Source organism: Neomonachus schauinslandi, chromosome 14 (genome assembly GCF_002201575.2).
Source record: "Neomonachus schauinslandi chromosome 14, ASM220157v2, whole genome shotgun sequence".
NCBI classification, from domain to species: domain Eukaryota; kingdom Metazoa; phylum Chordata; class Mammalia; order Carnivora; family Phocidae; genus Neomonachus; species Neomonachus schauinslandi.
Window position 1 is genome coordinate 85860366 of NC_058416.1, and position 17627 is coordinate 85877992.

Consider the following 17627-nt stretch of genomic DNA (forward strand, 5'->3'; position numbering starts at 1 on the left):
TTGTGGGTATGGTTTCAGGTATTAGCTACTATCTTTTTTAGCTTTCATGAGACCTTTTTTTCAATGTTTGTACCTATTTTTCTGAGGCAATATATGACATTGCATGCTTATGTAGTCCATATACACATACATATTTAGGTTTGTGCCTGTGTGTCTGTGTGTATGCACGCGTGCACACGCATATCTTCTAGATCCAGGTCACTAGTGATCATTTTTGTTCCTGGAAAATTAGAATTGACTGGAGCCCAGTGCAGGGCTTGAACTCACAACCCCAAGATCAAGACCTGAGCCTGGATCAAGAATCGGATGCTTAACTGACTGAGTCACCCAGGTGCCCCTAGAATTAACTTTCCCTAAATTTATTTTTTTTAAGATTTTATTTATTTATTAGAGAGAGAGTGAGAGAGAGAAGGAGCTGAGGGAGAGGCAGAGACTCCCTGCTGAGCAGAGAGCCCTGACATGGGGCTCGATCCCAGGACTCCAGGATCATGACCTGAGCCAAAGGCAGACACCTAACCGACTGAGCCACCCAGGCGCCCAGAATTAACTTTCCTTAATGAAAAAATTAGTCTAGGTACTTTTGAGAATTGTTGTCATGCTAAAACTTCAGGTCCCAAAGTTGAAAATTAAACAAGAACAAACTAAGGCACATATCCACGTATTTTAAAAAGCTTACAAGCCTTTAGTGTTAAAGCTACATTTTGCAAGTATTTTGGCTAATACTAATTAGCATGCTAATTATGGCTTTAGAAAGTGGATTTAGGAGAGCTAAACAATGCCTAGGATTCTTTTTTTTTTTTTTTTTAAGATTTTATCTTTAATCTTTACACCAGTGTGGGGCTCGAACTCACAACCCCAAGATCAAGAGTTGCATGCTCTACTTACTGAGGCAGCCAGGCACCCTAGCCTATAATTCTTTTTATCACATAGATGTTACTTAATTCGTTGTAATTTCTGTTGAAATCAAATTATTTAGCCAAGTAGGTACTTTTTAAAATTTTTTTAAGATTTATTTGTTAGCGAGAGATTGTGCACAACTGGGAGAGGAGAGGGAAAGAGAATCTGAAGCGGACTCTGTGCGGAGCGCAGTGCCCGACTTGGGGCTCGATCTCATGACCCTGAGATCAGGACCTGAGCCAAAACCAAGAGTCAGACAGTTAACCAACTGAGCCACCCACGCGCCCCTAGCTAAGTAGGTTCTAAGAAATAAATGGAGTTTGGTTATTCTAGTATTTAATGTCCTGCTTTGATATGTAATATGTAAAGTCAGAGAAATATTAATGGGTAGTTAACATTTGTGTTTATAACATTGTACTTGTAACTATAAACATTTAAAAATGCTTCCTGATTTCTTGAATGCTTACATTGTGTTGTTTTCCCAGGATGACTTTTCGCCCACAAGCAAGCTTCAGCGTTTGCTGGCAGAGTCTCGCCAGATGGTTACAGACCTGGAGCTGAGTACTCTGCTCCCCATCAGCTCTGAGAATCTCAGCAGCAATGCCAGAAACGTATGTGGTTACTTTTCTTTTGACCCCATCTGTGTATCTGAATATTCCACTGAGTACTCATTTGCAAATATCACTGGTCGGGCATCCCTTTCTATTAGAAGGGAAGTTCCTTTATGTCTCTGAGGCAGAGAGGTAGCACACTGGTTTTAAAGATGAGGGAAAAATCACACTCAAATGTCACTGCACCCAAACTTCCTCTTCCTGATTGCCTGGGTTTATGAATATAAATTCTTGGGGATATAAAAAATATACGTTTTACTATAGAAAATTTCAAATACAGAAGTAGAATATTACAGGGCACCTGGGTGGCTCAGTTGGTTGGGCATCTGCTCCCTGTTTGGTGGGGAGCCTGCTTCTCCCTCTCCTCTGCCCCTTCCCCCTGCTTGTGCTCTCTCTCATGCACTCTCTTTCTCTCAAATAAATAAATAAAATCTTAAAAAAATAATAAAGTATCTTTTAAGGGGCACCTGGCTGGCTCAGTCAGAAGAGCATGTAACTCTTTTTTTTTTAATTTTTTTTTTATTTTTTTTTATTCTTATGTTAATCCCCATACATTACATCATTAGTTTTAGATGAAGTGTTCCATGATTCATTGTTTGTGCATAACACCCAGTGCTCCATGCAGAACGTGCCCTCCTCAGTACCCACCACCAGGCTAACCCATCCTCCCACCCCCGTCCCCTGAGCATGTAACTCTTGATCTCGGGTCGAGCCCCACATTGGGTGTAGTAAGATTAGTAAAAAAAAATAATAAACTTGAAAAAATAGTAAAGTCTTAATCACTGACAGGTCCTTCCCCATCTTCCTTCTTACTTCCTCCTTTTTCTTCTCCTTCATTTTTTTTTTTTTAAGATTTTCTATTTATTTGACAGAGAGAGACACAGCGAGAGAGGGAACACAAGCAGGGGGAGTGGGAGAGGGAGAAGAAGCAGGCTTCCCGCTGAGCAGAGAGCTCGATGCGGGGCTCGATCCCAGGGCCTTGGGATCATGACCCGAGCCAAAGGCAGACGCTTAACGACTGAGCCACCCAGGCGCCCCCTCCTTCTTCATTTTTTTAATACCATTAATTTGTGGAAGAAACATTGGGTCATTTGTCCTGTAGCATTTCCCACATTCTGGGTCTTGCTAACTGTCCTCACTGTTACTTAACACATTCCCCTATCCTCCATGATTCCTAGGAACTGGTATTTAGATCTAGTGACTTGATTAGACTTGGGATCAGTTTGGGGTTTTTGTTTGCTTTGGCATCACTCCTTCACTGATGATGCCATCTGCTGCGTATTCCGTCATACCAGGAAGATCCTAATATCTGGTTGTGCTACTTGAGGATGTAAAGCTTGATCGCAAATTCAAGAGTTTGTCAGCCTGAGCTTTTATTATCATAAAGTTCGCTTAATGATTTTAGCATTCTTTGATTATTATTACTCAGATCTATTATTTCTTTATTTAAAAAAATTTTTTTTTTAATTTTTTATTTATTTGAGATAAAGCGAGAACAGGGAGGGGGGCAGAGAGAGAGGGAGAAGCAGGCTCTCCGCTGAGCAGGGAGCCAGATGCAGGGCTCGGTCCCAGGACCCTGAGATCATAACCGGATCTGAAGGCATATGCTTAATTGACTGAGCCACCCAGGTGTCCCTAGATCTATTATTTCATTAGGAATTGCAAAATAGTCATTCTAAATCTGTCATTCCTTCAGGGAGTGTTTTACAAGTTAATTTTAATTCCTTTTTCTGAGCATAGTAACATTTCAATAGCAGTGATGTAAGTTGCTTTGTGGATTTTATAGCCTTAACATAAATAGTGAAAAGAACATTGACCTTGAAATCAGGATACTTGGGCTCCATTTTCCTAATCTGTAAAGTAAGAGCTTGGAACTGATGCTTTAAATTTAAGAGACCAGGTACATTACTTGGGTGTGCTGTGTGCATAAAGATAACTTGAAAGCCATCAAATTAAACTTTTTTGTATCCCTGACTGAAAAACTAAAATAAAAAAGGTCTGTAAGAACACTGAAATACTTCTTTTAAAATCAATTGTTTGTAGCCTTTAATGCATATATACTCATTCTTTAATGAAAACTAGTCCATGGGATACCTGGCTGGCTCAGTTAAGCGTCTGCCTTCAGTTCAGGTCATGATCTCAGGGTCCTGGGATTGAGTCCCGAGTCAGGCTCCCTGCTCAGTGGGGAGTCTGCTTCTCTCTCTGTTCCTCCTCCCAGCTCGAGTTCTCTCTCTCTCAAAGAAAGAAAGAGAGAGAGAAAGAAAGAAAGAAAACTAGTACAGATCACTAGTTCAGTAAGTTTAGATAAACGTATATATGCTCATGTAACCGATATCCCAGTGAAGATATAGAACATTTCCATCACCCCAGAAAGTTTCTCCATGTTCTTTGGACTGGACCACTCCCTTACGCCCACCCCAGGGAACTACCGATCTGATTTTTATCATGAGAGAATACTTTTGCCTGTTCTATAACTTACTGTAAATGCAGTCATACAGTATGTAGTCTTTGTCTGGCTTCTTTCAGTAGAATTATTTTGAGATTCCTCCATGTCGTCGTATATGTTGGTACCTCACTCCTTTTTATTGCTGATTAGTATTCTGTTTTATGAATAGACCACAGTTTGTCTATTCACCTGTTGATGGGACATTTGCGTTGTTTCCAGTTTGGGGCTATTACAAATAAAGTTGCTATGAACATTTTTATATAAGCCTTTTTATTTATTTATTTAAAAGATTTTATTTATTTATTTGAGAGAGAGAATGAGATAGAGCATGAGGGGGGGAGGGTCAGAGGGAGAAGCAGACTCCCCACTGAGCAGGGAGCCCAGTGCGGGACTCGATCCTGGGACTCCAGGATCATGACCTGAGCCGAAGGCAGTCGTTTAACCAACTGAGCCACCCAGGCGCCCTATAAGCCTTTTTTTTTTAAAGATTTTATTTATTTGAGAGAGAGCGAGCAAAAGCGGGGTGGGGGGAGGGGCAGAGGGAGAGGAAGAAGCAGACTCCCCGCAGAGCAGGGAGCTCAGTGTGGGGCTCCATCCCAGGACCCTGAGATCATGACCTGAGCCGAAGGCAGCCGCTTAACTGACTGAGCCACCCTATATAAGCCTTTTTTAAATGGACATGTTTTTATTGCTCTAAGGCAAATACCTAGAAGTAGAATCACTAGTTATAGGACAGTCATATGTTTAACTTTTTAATAAGCCACCATACTGTTTTTCAAGGTGGTTTTACGTCCCTGCCAGCAGTGTGTGCAAGTTCCAGGGTCTCTGCATCCTTGCCAACACTTGGTTTTGTCAGCTTGATTTTAGTTAGCCGTCCTAGTAAATGTGAAGTGGCATCTGGTTCCTGCTTCAGTTGTATTTTCCTGATAACCTGATGATGTGCATCTTTTCACATCCTCATTGGCTCTTCAGGTATCTTCTCTCGTGAGGTGTCTGTTCAAGCCTTCTACCCATTTTAAGTTTGAATTGTTTCCTTTGCTACTGAATTGTAAGAGTTCTTAACATAGTCTGCACACACGGCCTTGTATTTTGTCAGATATATCATGAATATTTTCTCCCAGTTTGTGGTTTACCTTTTTATTTTCTTAAGTGTCTTCTGAAGAGCAGAAAGGTAAAATTTTGATGAAGTCCAGTTTATCAATTTTTTTCAAATGGTGCTCTTTGTATCCTGAGAAATCTGCCCCAAGGGTGTGAATATTTTCTCCTCCTGAAAGTTTTAAATTTCTGTTTAGGTTTATGGTTTATCTCAGTTTAATTTTTTTTTTTTTAAGATTTTATTTATTTATTTGACAGAGAGAGACACAGCGAGAGAGGGAACAAAAGCAGGGGGAGTGGGAGAGGGAGAGGCAGGCTTCCCGCAGAGCAGGGAGCCCCATGCGGGGCTTGATCCCAGGACCCTGGGATCATGACCTGAGCCTAAGGCAGACGCTTAACGACTGAGCCACCCAGGTGCCCCTATCTCAGTTTAATTTTTGCAGGAGGTATGAAGTAAGGCTCAGGTTCATTTTTCTTCACATAGATATCCAGTTCCAGCACCATTTGTTGAAAAGACTGTCCTTTCTCATTGAATTACTTTTGGCAACTTTGTTGAAAATCAGTTGACTGTATGTACAAGGGTCTATTTTTGGACTCTCTGATCAGTTCTATTGATCTGGTTGTTCTCCTTAGACCACATTGTACTGATTATGTAACTCTGTAGAAAGTCTTGAAATCAAGTAGTATACGTGCTCTACTTTGTTCTTTTTTGCAAAATTGCTTTGTCTCTCCTAGATATTTTGCAGGTCCATAGCAGTTTTAGAGCCAACCTGTCAATTTTTATAAAAATACACTCTGATATTCTGATTTCATTGAATTTATAGATAACTTTGGGAAGAATTGACATTTTTTTTTAAGGTTTTATTTATTTATTCAAGAGACAGAGAGCACAAGCAGGGGGAGCGGCAGAGGGAGAGGCAGACTCCCTGCTGAGCAGGGAGCCTGATGCGGGGCTCGATCCCAGGACCCTGGGATCATGACCTGAGCCGAGGATAGACAGTTAACCGACTGAGCCACCCACGCGCTCAAGAATTGACATTTGTGAACAGAGTATATATCTCCATTTATTTAGGTCTTTCTTCATTTCTCTTAACCATATTTTGTAGTTTTCATAGGTGTCTTGTATATCTTTCGTTAATTTTATTCCTATTTTGTTTATTGATGCTATTATACATGATACTTTAAATTTCACTTTCTAATTGTCTGTTGATGGTATGAAGGACTGCAGTTGACTTTTGTAAATTGTTCTTAACTAAATTCACCTATTCTGGTAGGTTTTCTGTAGATTCTTAGGATTTTCTACATAGACAATCATGTCATTTGTAAATAAAGAATTTCTTTTTCTAATCTTTAGGTTATGTCTTTTTCTTACCTTATTGCTCTGACTAAGACCTCCATATCAATGCTGAATAGAAAAGTGAGAGTGGACATTCTTGTCTTGTTGGATGAAATGCTCTCTGGTGGGGGTATTGCTTGCTTGGCTCTCCATCATATTGGTATTTTATTAGATTCAGAGTTCCATGGCACTGTTTCCATGTGACACAGATGATCTGAAACTAGAACATTAACCGTTTTATTTTTTTTTTTTTTGAAGATTTTATTTTTAAGTAATCTCTACACCCAACGTGGGTCTCGAACTTACAACTCCCGAGATCAAGAGTTGCACACTCCACCAACTGAGGCAGCCAGGCGCCCCAAGAACATTAACCATTTTGAATCAACACGCTCATTGCCTTGAGCTTCGATATAGTTTCAAAGATTACCTTTGAATAATGGGCCCCCAAAATAGTGATTTTTGAAAGTATATATACCATGTATGCCATATGAGCTTTTCAAAGTGGAAAAACCCTGATGGACTTTGTGGTGCTTTCTGGGAAGATTTTTTTTTTTCTTGACAAACTCTTTAAAGCATTAGTGAAGCAATTTATTTACTTTGGTGCAGAAAATGTTTTTAAGTATTCATAAGGGTTTTTATTTTAAACAGCTTTATTGAGATATAATGTACATAACATAATGTTCTTCCATGTGAAGTGTACAATCCAGTAGTTTTAGTATATTTACAGAGTTGTGTAACCGTCACCCTAATCCAATTTTAGAACATTTTCATCATCCCAGAAGAAACCCTGTACCTTTTAGCAGTCATTCCCCATTCCCTCTCCCCTAGCCCCTGGCAACTGTTAATCTACTTTTTTTTCCTCTATGGATTTTTTGGGCAGAGATTTTTAATCAGTTTGTTGAATAGAATTTGGGGGATCCATAAACTTTGGGAATAGAAATCACACATAAGCTTATTTTAACTAACCTCTAATTGAAATTTAGCATTTCCTTTAATTATGAATATAGGAAACAAGCCACAGTAGTATGTAAAGCCTGTGACTTTGTCCCTAGTAGAGATCATAGATGGTTTCATATCACATTACAGTTATTGCAGATATCTTGAAATATCCTTTATAACTCAGCACTACCTCAGAATTATGGAATAGTAGACCTGCTGCTAGATCTTATTATTTAATGCTTTAATAAAGAAGAGTACAGAGGCACCTGGGTGGCTCAGTTGGTTAAAGCGTCTGCCTTACGCTTGGGTCATGATCTCAGGGTCCTGGGATCGAGCCCCGTGTCAGGCTCCCTGCTCTGCGGGGAGTCTGCTTCTCCCTCTGCCACTCCCCCAGCTCATGCTCTCTCTCTCTCTGTCTCTCAAATAAATAAATAAAATCTTAAAAAAAAAAAAAAAAGAAGGGTACAGGGGCGTCTGGGTGGCTCAGTCTATTAAGATTCTGTCTGCCTTCGGCTCAGGTCATGATCCCAGGGTCCCGGGATTGAGTCCCACGTCGGCTCCCTGCTCAGCGGGGAGCCTGCTTCTCCCTCTCCTCCTTGCTCATGCTAATCTCTCTCTCAAATAAATAAAATCTTTAAAAAAAAAAAAAAGTGCAAGGGGCACATGGTTAGCTGAGTCGGTGGAGTGCAACTCTTGATCTTGGGGTCATGAGTTCGAGCCCCTCATGGGGTGTAGAGATTACTTAAAACTTAAAAAAGGGTGCATATTATTATATCACAGCCTTGTTTAATATTTTGATAACCACATTACTTCTGTAATACAACTTATGGATTCCTAAATATGTCCACACAGTGCAAAACTGTACAGCTTACAGGAAAAATGGGGTTAGGAGCATAACACTCACTTTGCCAATGATACATTTTTATTAAAAAGGATAGGAATGTAATCAAAATGGTAGGAGTTTTTATACCTGTTGGGTGGTTAAGAAATACATAAATACTGCAATAAATACGGCACTTTATCTGGAAAGAGACCTGAAGTTTGCACGTCGAATTGGGTGTCAGGGAGATGGCAGCTTGTGATTCACTGGGAAGTGGCAGGAAGGTAATCTGCTGGGAAGTTGTAGCAGCAAATGTGGGTGGGTGTGGCTTATAACACACCGGGGAAGCTGGGGGGCCAGCGGATGTTTGAGGGGTGCATGTGGATGTATGTATTCCTGCATGCCGTGGCTCAGTCCAGCTGGGTATAGTTTACCTAGTGTGTCTCGTGGACAAAGTTGCACGTGAATAAATGCAAACTTCACATTATGCCCAAATTGTTCCCTAATATATCGGCTATGTCGGAACATCTTCATATTTTCCAAACAACTGTTATAACAGAACTGACCGTCCTTCAGTATGATCTGCCTGACAGACTCCTACTCATTCTTATGGCCTCAGGCTCTTAACCTCTTCTGTAGGACTTTATGTTAAATTCCTGTCTGAGATAAAATCTAGAGCTCCTTCACTTCTGTCCTCGTGGCCCGGTTATATGTATCTGTGTCTGTGCATGTGTCTCCGTGAACATGCAGGTCATAGTGCATGACAGATTACATGCTTGTCTTCCTCTTCTCTGTGAGCACCTTCAGGAGCCCCTCTTACTCATCTTGGCCTTCCCAGTTGTAGCACACACAGTATCTGCCACGGAGATTGCTCAATAAATACCTAGAATGGACATGATAGGAAAAAAACAGAACAGTAACCTCAGCTGTAGACTGAAAACATGCTAAAACTATTGACGTTGATGAAAAATTGGTTTAAGAGAATTTTTGGGCTAGAAAGACCCAGAAGAGGTACGTAATCTCAACCTTTCATCTTATTGGTAAGGAAAAGTGATTAAATCTCTTACTTAACATCCCATAGCCAGAATCAGATAATCATTTGGAATTCGTTGGAAAAAATATTGGCTTCAGATGTAATAAATTTTCTAGAAGATTATTAACTAATTCTGGAAATGTTGCAAAAACAATTAACAGAAATCTAGAGGTGCCAGGGTGGCTCAGTTGGTTAAGTGTCTGTCTGCCTTCGGCTCAGGTCATGATCCCAGGGTTCTGGGATGGAGCCCTGAGTCAGGCTCCCTGCCCAGTGAGGAGTCTGCTTCTCCCTCTCTCTCTGCCCCTCCCCTGCTCGTGCTTGTACGTTCTCTCTCTCTCTCAAATAAATAAAATCTTTTAAAAAAACAAAGAGGGGAGGCTGGGTGGCTCAGTCGTTAAGCGTCTGTCTTCGGCTCAGGTCATGATCCCAGGGTCCTGGGATCGAGCCCCGCATCGGGCTCCCTGCTCAGCGGGAAGTCTGCTTCTCACTCTCCCACTCCCCCTGCTTGTGTTGCCTCTCTCGCTGTCTCTCTCTCTGTCAAATAAATAAACAAAATCTTTAAAACAACAAAACAAATCTACTTGGCAAAGTACTTTACAACTTGCTTCGTCTGGTCCTGTGAACTGGGTATAGCTAGTTATAGGAGAAAGCAAATAATTGGTTAAAAATCCTTAATTTTTGCAATATGGAAGCAGGATAAGGTTCTGAGCGTCCTGTCTGCTTGACTGTTTTTTGCCATCTGGTGCTGAGAACAAGGGTCTTATTTCAAAGCCTTTTTCTGCAGTGCACTCTTAGACATCGCTGGGGGAGCACAAAGTGATTCAGACCTTCTGCCGGGGAACTTGGTACTGTTGCCTAAAAATTGCGGAACTGACCCTTTGACATACCAGTGTCACTCTGGGAATCTCTCTTACGAGGACACCCAGATGTGTACAAAGGGGCCCGGGTACAAGTTTTTCACTGCAGGACTGCTTTGTAATAGCAAAAGTTCGGAAACCATCCAGGTCTCCAGCAAAAAAGAACTGAGGGAGTCGTGATGGTATGTCTACACGATGGAATATTACAGAGCCATTAACCAGAATAAGGAAGATTTTGGATGTGGAAATACTTCTGGGATGTATTATTAAGTGAATAGAAGCGAGATACTGAAAGGTTTCTGTGGTATTCTTCACATGTACAAAAGGGGATGGGAGTAAGAACATGTTATCTTTATTTTCTGTCAGTGTAGTAACCATTTAAAAAGAGCCCCAGTAATTTAAAAAAAGAGAAAAAAGGAAAGAAAGAGTAAAACACTGCACAGCTGACCACGTCACCTTCCCCCACAGCAGGCTTCCTACTTACTTGAGGGGTGGGAATGGGGAGAGATTCAGCTGGAATCTGAATTTGGACTTTTGACAAGTACATGGGATAGGACATCCTCATTGCTTTTTTGAGACTGTTGGTGTTGTCTTCCAGGGTTCTTAACTTTTTTTTATCGCAGGCTGATAAACCCTGTAGGTCCCTTTTAGAGTAATATTTGTTTGTTTTGATATGTATTCTTTTTTTTAATTCAAGTTAGTTAACATATAATGTAGTGTTGGTTTCAGGACTAGAATTTAGTGATTCATCACTTACATATATCATCCAGTGCTCATCCCAGCAAGTGCCCTCCTTAATGCCCATCACCCATTTAGCCCATCCCCCTACCCTCCTCCCCTCCAGCAACCGTCAGTTCTCTATAGTTAGCAGTCTCTTATGGTTTGTCTCCCTCTCTGTTTTTATCTTATTTTAATTTTCCTGCCCTTACCCTATGTTCATCTGTTTTGTTTCTTAAATTCCACATATGAGTGAAACCGTATGGTATTTGTCTTTCTCTGACTTAGTTCGCTTAGCATAATACACTCTAGTTCCATCTATATTGTTGCAGATGGCAAGATTTCATTCTTTTTGATGGCTGAGTAATATTCCATCGTACATATATACACCACATCTTCTTTATCTGTTCATCAGTCAATGGACATTTGGGCTCTTTCCATAATTTGGCTATTGTTGATAGTGCTGCTATAAACATGGGTTGCATGAACTCTTTCGAATCAGCATTTTTGTATCCTTTGGATAAATACCTACTAATGCAATTGCTGGGTTGTAGGGTAGCTCTATTTTTCACTTTTTGAGGAATCTCCATACTGTTTTCCAGAGCAGCTACATCAGTTTGCATTCCCACCAACAGTGCAAAAGGCTCCGCTTTCTTCACATCCTCACCAACACCTGTTGTTTCCTGACTTGTTAATTTTAGCCATTCTGACAGGGGTGAGGTGCTATCTCATCATGGTTTTGATTTGTATTTCCCTGATGATGAGTGATGCTGAGCATTTTTCCATGTGTCAGCCATTTGTATGTCTTCTTTGGAGAAATGTGTGTTTATGTGTTCTGCCCATTTCTTAACTGGATTATTTATTTTGGGGATGTTGATTTTGTTGAGTTCTTTATAGATTCTGGATACTAGCCCTTTATCCACTAGGTCATTTGCAAATATCTTCTCCCATTAGAATAATGTTTCTAAATGAATAAAATAAAATACATCGGGTTATAAAATACATAAGAAGGCTGTTTGAGCAGAGGGGAAGCAGCATGAGTGAAAGCCCAGAGAATAACCCTAGCCTAGCTCAAATGCAGGCCCCACGGGGAAGAGGAAGAGGCTGAGGAGGTGGGTTTACCCTGCAAGCTGAAGTTCACCACCTGCGTCTACCCGTGTCTTTCCAGGTATCATTCTCCTCTTTCCTTTTTTTTTCTTCTTCTTTTTAAAAAATATCTCCTGAAACAACTAACAATGCTAATCAGCCCTTAGTAGGGACTTTATTAACAGTGGCACTTACAGTTGTTCATTCCTATTGATGACCACTGTCTTCATTAAGGGTTCACGACATAGTCCATATTAAGGCTGACAAAGAGCCAGTTATATTTGGGCATTAGCTGATTGCCGTAGTTGAAGAGATGACATACGTGGTAAAGCAAACAGAGCCTTCCTACTAGGCAGTTAGACCCAAAAGGGCCCCACACACGAATAGGAAATCAGTACCTCTTTGCTGGATGGATGGTAGTTGTATGAAATTACTTCTTTGTATTTCATTAATTCCTTAAGGTGTTTTAAAGGCACTTCTGCTATATTTGTGTATTGTCTTAAGTATTGTCCAGTTTTTCTCTCCTGGGTACTAATTTTGAAGTTGTTTTGTAGAACTTAGAAGTCTCAGAAGAGTCAGCTTAGAAAACTGCCTTTCTTAGTAATTGAAGAAAACAAAAGTCAGCTTCACTGTTCATTGTGGTCATAGGTAAGTCACCTTTGTGTGTATCTCCCCTTCTATCTCCCTTGATATTTAATAAGTAACTTGGGAACATTGATAATGTAGAGTCAAGGCCATGCATTTGTTTGACCTGTAATCCTTTCTCTTATTTGACCTATTTATACATACCTTCTAAATTTAATCAGTAAAATGTCAATTATTTGAGAAATGCAGATCAAAAAGTTCTTGATCTCAATGCCTAGAATTTTAAACACAAGGAAGTAAATACAGATAGCTTGCTTTTTTTTGTTGTTTAATATTTTATTTATTTATTTGACAGAGAGAGAGAGCATGCTGGAGAGATCACAGGCATGGGGAGCAGCAGAGGGAGAGGGAGAAACAGGCTTCCCACCGAGCAGGGAGCCTGATGTGGGGCTTGATTCCAGGACCCTGAGATCATGACCTGAGCCGAAGGCAGACACTTAACTGACTGAGCCACCCAGGCACCCCTACAGACAGCTTTCAAAATCAGAATCTAAATTAACATTTCAGGGGCGCCTGGGTGGCTCAGTTGGTTAAGCGTTGACTCTTGATTTCGGCTCAGGTCATGATCTCAGGGTTGTGAGATCGAGCCCTAGGTCGGGCACTGCGCTGGGCATGGAGCCTAATTAGGATTCTCTCTCTCCCTCTCCCTGCCCCTCCCTCCCACCTCTGTCTCTCTTAAAATTAACATTTCAGCATTTCATTTGGCTGGAAAGAAGTCTTTTCATGGGGTTTTAAGTATATAAAAAGGCTCATTGACTGGGGCACCTGGCTGGCTCAGTCCATGGAGCATGTGACTCTTGGTCTCAGGGTTGTGAGTTCAAGCCCCACGTTGGGTGTAAGCATTACTTAACTATAAAATCTTTAAAAAAAAAAAAAAGGTTCAGAGGCGCCTGGGTGGCTCAGTCGTTAAGCGTCTGCCTTCGGCCCAGGTCATGATCCCGGGGTCCTGGGATCGAGCCCCGCATCGGGCTCCCTGCTCCGCGGGAAGCCTGCTTCTCCCTCTCCCGCTCCCCCCGCTTGTGTTCCCTCTCTCGCTGTGTCTCTCTCTGTCAAATAAATAAAAAATCTTTAAAAAAAAAAAAAAAAAAAAAAAAAAAAGGTTCATTGATGTAGTAAGCACTTTCTTGATTTTTGTTTCCTTCTATCAAACCTGCATTTCAAATGCAAAGTTTCTTCAGAATCCAGTTTGGTAAGTTAAAAAGTATAATCATTTCAGATGCTTTCACTGTAAGCAGAGAGCATCTCAAGAACACTGTGAAAGCAGTAAGTGTAGGTAGCCCTCTTCCTCTCTCCTGTTCTTTCTCTCTCTTTGCTGAGAAGTTTTCATATTTATGGTATTTTGCATGACCTTATGTAGATAAAAATCAGGATGTATAGTTAATTTTTTAGAGGCTGGGAACTTAGAGAGCACACCACCCAATGCTCTCTTTGCCTTGGTTTTATTAATTCTGTGTTTCCTTCCTGCAGAAGCTGATTTCTCATCTTTGGAAGGCAGGAGGCAGACATCAATACCTAATACTTAACCTTGAAAACAAAAAGGGGATTGTAATCCTTTGTAAGCAACATTTAATACCAAAGGGAAGCAGAAACTGAAAGTTAATTTTTCAACATCTATATTTTGTTTGTTTTCAAGCTGACCATTTTCATGTTGAAGAAATTTTTTTTTAATGTGTAAGAAATTAGACCTTACTGTGTATTATCTATATACAAACTCGGAATTATGCTCAGAGAGAAAAGGACTTCTCTGTAAAGATGCAGACTACAGTTAAATACTAGAGAAGCTCTTTAAAAGTGTGGACATCCAATAGAGAATCCCTGCATGTAAAATGCTGTTTTTAACTATCTGATTGTTTAAAAACCTGTGCATACATTTAAATTATAACCAACAGCTTCTCAAGAGTCAGCTGCAGATATATGAGAAGTAGTAGTCTCTTCTTTGTGGCTTTAGCCCTGAACTTTGCTGTGTAAAATAGACATAAAATGATATGATACAAAATATTTTTAACCGGAAAGTATCTCCTCAGTTAACTGACAATTGAGGTCCTTCTGTCCCAAAGCTGAACAGAGCCCCATCTCATCTGGGTCTGTAGTAAGTCCCATCTACTTACACAAACAAAAGCTTGCTGGAAGATCAAGTTTTATATGCATTTTTTTATCATTAAAAACCAGAACACTTCCCTTTTAACTTGTAATTTAATTTTTTAAAGAATATACTATGTGCATATCTGTCCCTTCTAAGAGAATTGATCAGCTTCATTCAATAAAAAATATTTTTAATAATAAAGAAAAAAATAATTTTCTTGGGTTTCTTTTTATTATACAGGAGCAAAATAAGGAAGGTTAGTCCCTTGAAACCGAACCTGGCAAGTTAATTTCCTCGGGAATGGGAATGTATTTTTTTTAAGCATTGCAGATACCAAGGTTCTGTTGTGCTGTATAAATGCCCCTTTGTTGAAAGGTTTCAGTACTACTTCAGAGATGATTTTCCTGAGAGTGGAGGAGCCACCCCATTTAGCCTTTTTAATTAGGGTGCTGAAAAGAGAAATTGGGTGAGGTTTGGCTGTGTTCCTTATAAATGCTTGCTTTCTCCCTCAGGCACGGCTGGTTTGTGTAGAGGAAGTCTGGGAAAGGTACAGTTGATTCTGAGCTGTTGGAAACCTAAAATGTCCCTGGAGAGGCTCATTTCCAGTCTGAGAAACAAAATACGAAAATTTCTCCTCTTTATGCTAGGTTCGTGGCTACATGTCAGCTCGCCCAGTGAAAAGAGAAGGAGAACATTGATGAGATGCTAAGAAGTAGGAAAATTTCAGGGAACTAAAGAATGAAAAAAGTCAAAAATTATTTTGTGGCTAAATGTATTTGAGCTCATAGGATTACCGTATCTACAGTACCCATCTTACCCCACCACGTTATTGTGAATTATAGCACATATAACTAAAAAATGGGGACTCTTAATATTATTACCAACTTATGCATCTCAGCCTAAGTTATTTAAATACGTGAGCAGTTTCTGTTACGGAGAGTCAGCCCTCGGTCTGTTTGAAAGAGTTGCGAGATAAAACTGAACATTTATATTTTGTCATCAGCATTCTTCCATCTTGAGAGGAATAGTACTGTAATTCGCCTGCCAGAAATTATCTCAGCCATCAGAAGAGACTAGGGTAATTTTAGAATTTGTGGACAGATCTTCTAAAGTGAAATAGAAATACCCCCAAAGGAAGAAATTCTGAATCGAGATAATACGTAAACACTAATAACAGTTTTACCTAAAAAGTTATAGTAGAAAAGCGTGGTATCGAGAGGCTCAGTGGGGTGAGGTTGGTTTAGACGAAGAAACCAGACACATTAATCAGGACCACAATAGACAAGGTAGGTTAAAAACCAGAGTGGTGTTATATGCAAACAATCATGGAACACTACATCAAAAAAAATAAATAAATAAAAATAAATGAATAAATAGGGAAACAACAACAACAAAAAAAAACCCAGAGTGGTCTTTGAGAGGAGTTTATCAAATGAGGAGGGCACATTAATCAGTCCTATAACAAAGGATGATTTCTGGGTTCTCAGCCAAATGCATATTAGGACATCTAACAAAAAAAATAATTTGAGCACACGGTAAATACTGCTTTGCTGGCCACTGGAGACACAAGAGTGAGCAAAGCAGACTGAATCCTTGTTTACAGTGAAGGAGACAGACCTTAGTTAAATAATCACAAATAGTTCATGAAAAACTGGTAAGTGCTATGAAATAAAGCTTGGAGCTACTGTGACAACATACATCAGGGGCATAGGTCAAAGGCGGAGGCTTCAGGGAAGGCTTCCCTGAACTAAGAGCTGAAAGATAAGTAGATGCTAACCAGCAAACAGGAAGAGGAAGAGCATTGCTCACAATGGTAACAGCATACGCAAAGGCCCTGAGGTGGAAAGGAGCATGATGCATTTTCAGACCTGATGGACTAGGATGGCGCAAGATGAAGCTGGACTGAGAGGTTGGGGCCAGATCATACACACGTGTCAGTGAGGCAGTGTGGGGATTGCAGCCCCATCATTTCAGTAAGCCCAATGATGTAAACCCTACTGTTTGTCTTTCTTGGGTTTTCCTTGAAATGAGGTCTTCGTAACCCAAATCCTTTGCCTTTGTAGTAGCCTGCAGGAAGCATGAAAACAGCCCTGGAGATACACCAAAATGGCACCCTAATTCTGATGACATGGAGAATCTCAGCCGACCAGTGACAGAGCCAGTACTTAGAACCAGGTCTCCTGCCCGAAGATGCTACCAGAGATGAACCTCGACAAATTCAGAGTGGGGAAGCTCATGCCCTTGTGACCCACGCTGCTCGTTTTATAAAACTAAGCCATACGTTGAAGTATACCAAATTATGGGGCATTATTTGCTCACTTTCTCAACCCTGCATTTCACACACATTTACTGAACATTGCTAATGTGCCAGGCATTCTGCTAAGCACTGAGGTTAGAAAATGAAGTCAGATGATGTGGTCCTTGCCCTCCACGGGCTCAAAAGCTTACATACAAGCAGATGCATTATAATTCATTAGAGATATTTTAGTGCTCTCTGGACCCCAGTAACCAACTATTATTAAAAAGAACGGTAGGTGGTTGCTAATGTTAAGTCACTGTGGCAGATGTTCTCGACCCAGAGGGGTCGTTGCCTGGTTTGAAAGAAGATGCTGTGTTAAGTATGAAGTTCACAGGATAACTTGCTTTTGTTCGATGTGGAAAAAGGAGTCTGAGAAACAGCTGGTCTGGAGCCAGCAAGCCCCTTTACTGTGGTCTTTATTTGACCACAGCTGTTGACTGGGGTGCTGGGGATTAAAAATGAAATAGTACACGTGAAGGATTTAGCTCAGTGCCTGGCAAATAGTAATCAATAAATATTAGTCATTGTTTTTCAGGTAAAGAGACCTTTCAGGGATTGGAAATTAGATAAAACATGGTTAATTTCTTTTTGGTGGAGTCGGAAGAGAGCCTTGTCAAATACAGCTTTTCAAGTATCCAGTGTCAGTTTGGGAGCGGGCAGAGATTAATGCATGAAGTTACAGAAAGGGAGACCACCGTCAGGGGTATGTAGGCATCACTCTCCCTCTTCAAGGGGAGTCTTTAGTACCTGTATTGGGTGATTT

The 17627-nt window shown here is 40.5% G+C and overlaps 1 protein-coding gene across 2 annotated transcripts in view; it reads left to right on the plus strand.

Moving 5' to 3' along the window:
- Positions 1–14837, plus strand: part of CCDC62 (coiled-coil domain containing 62) — a 41369-nt gene extending 26532 nt beyond the window's left edge. The window contains exons 11-13 of one of the 2 annotated variants that reach the window (XM_021698531.2): positions 1383–1508; positions 12392–12485; positions 13950–14837. In XM_021698531.2, coding sequence (XP_021554206.1) covers positions 1383–1508; positions 12392–12421 — 156 coding nt within the window. In that variant the 3' untranslated portion in view covers positions 12422–12485; positions 13950–14837. Of the gene's footprint in view, positions 1–1358; positions 1509–12391; positions 12486–13949 lie in introns of both variants that reach the window. The other variant, XM_044920946.1, reaches the window with a different exon arrangement.
- The last annotated feature ends 2790 nt before the right edge of the window (positions 14838–17627 follow it).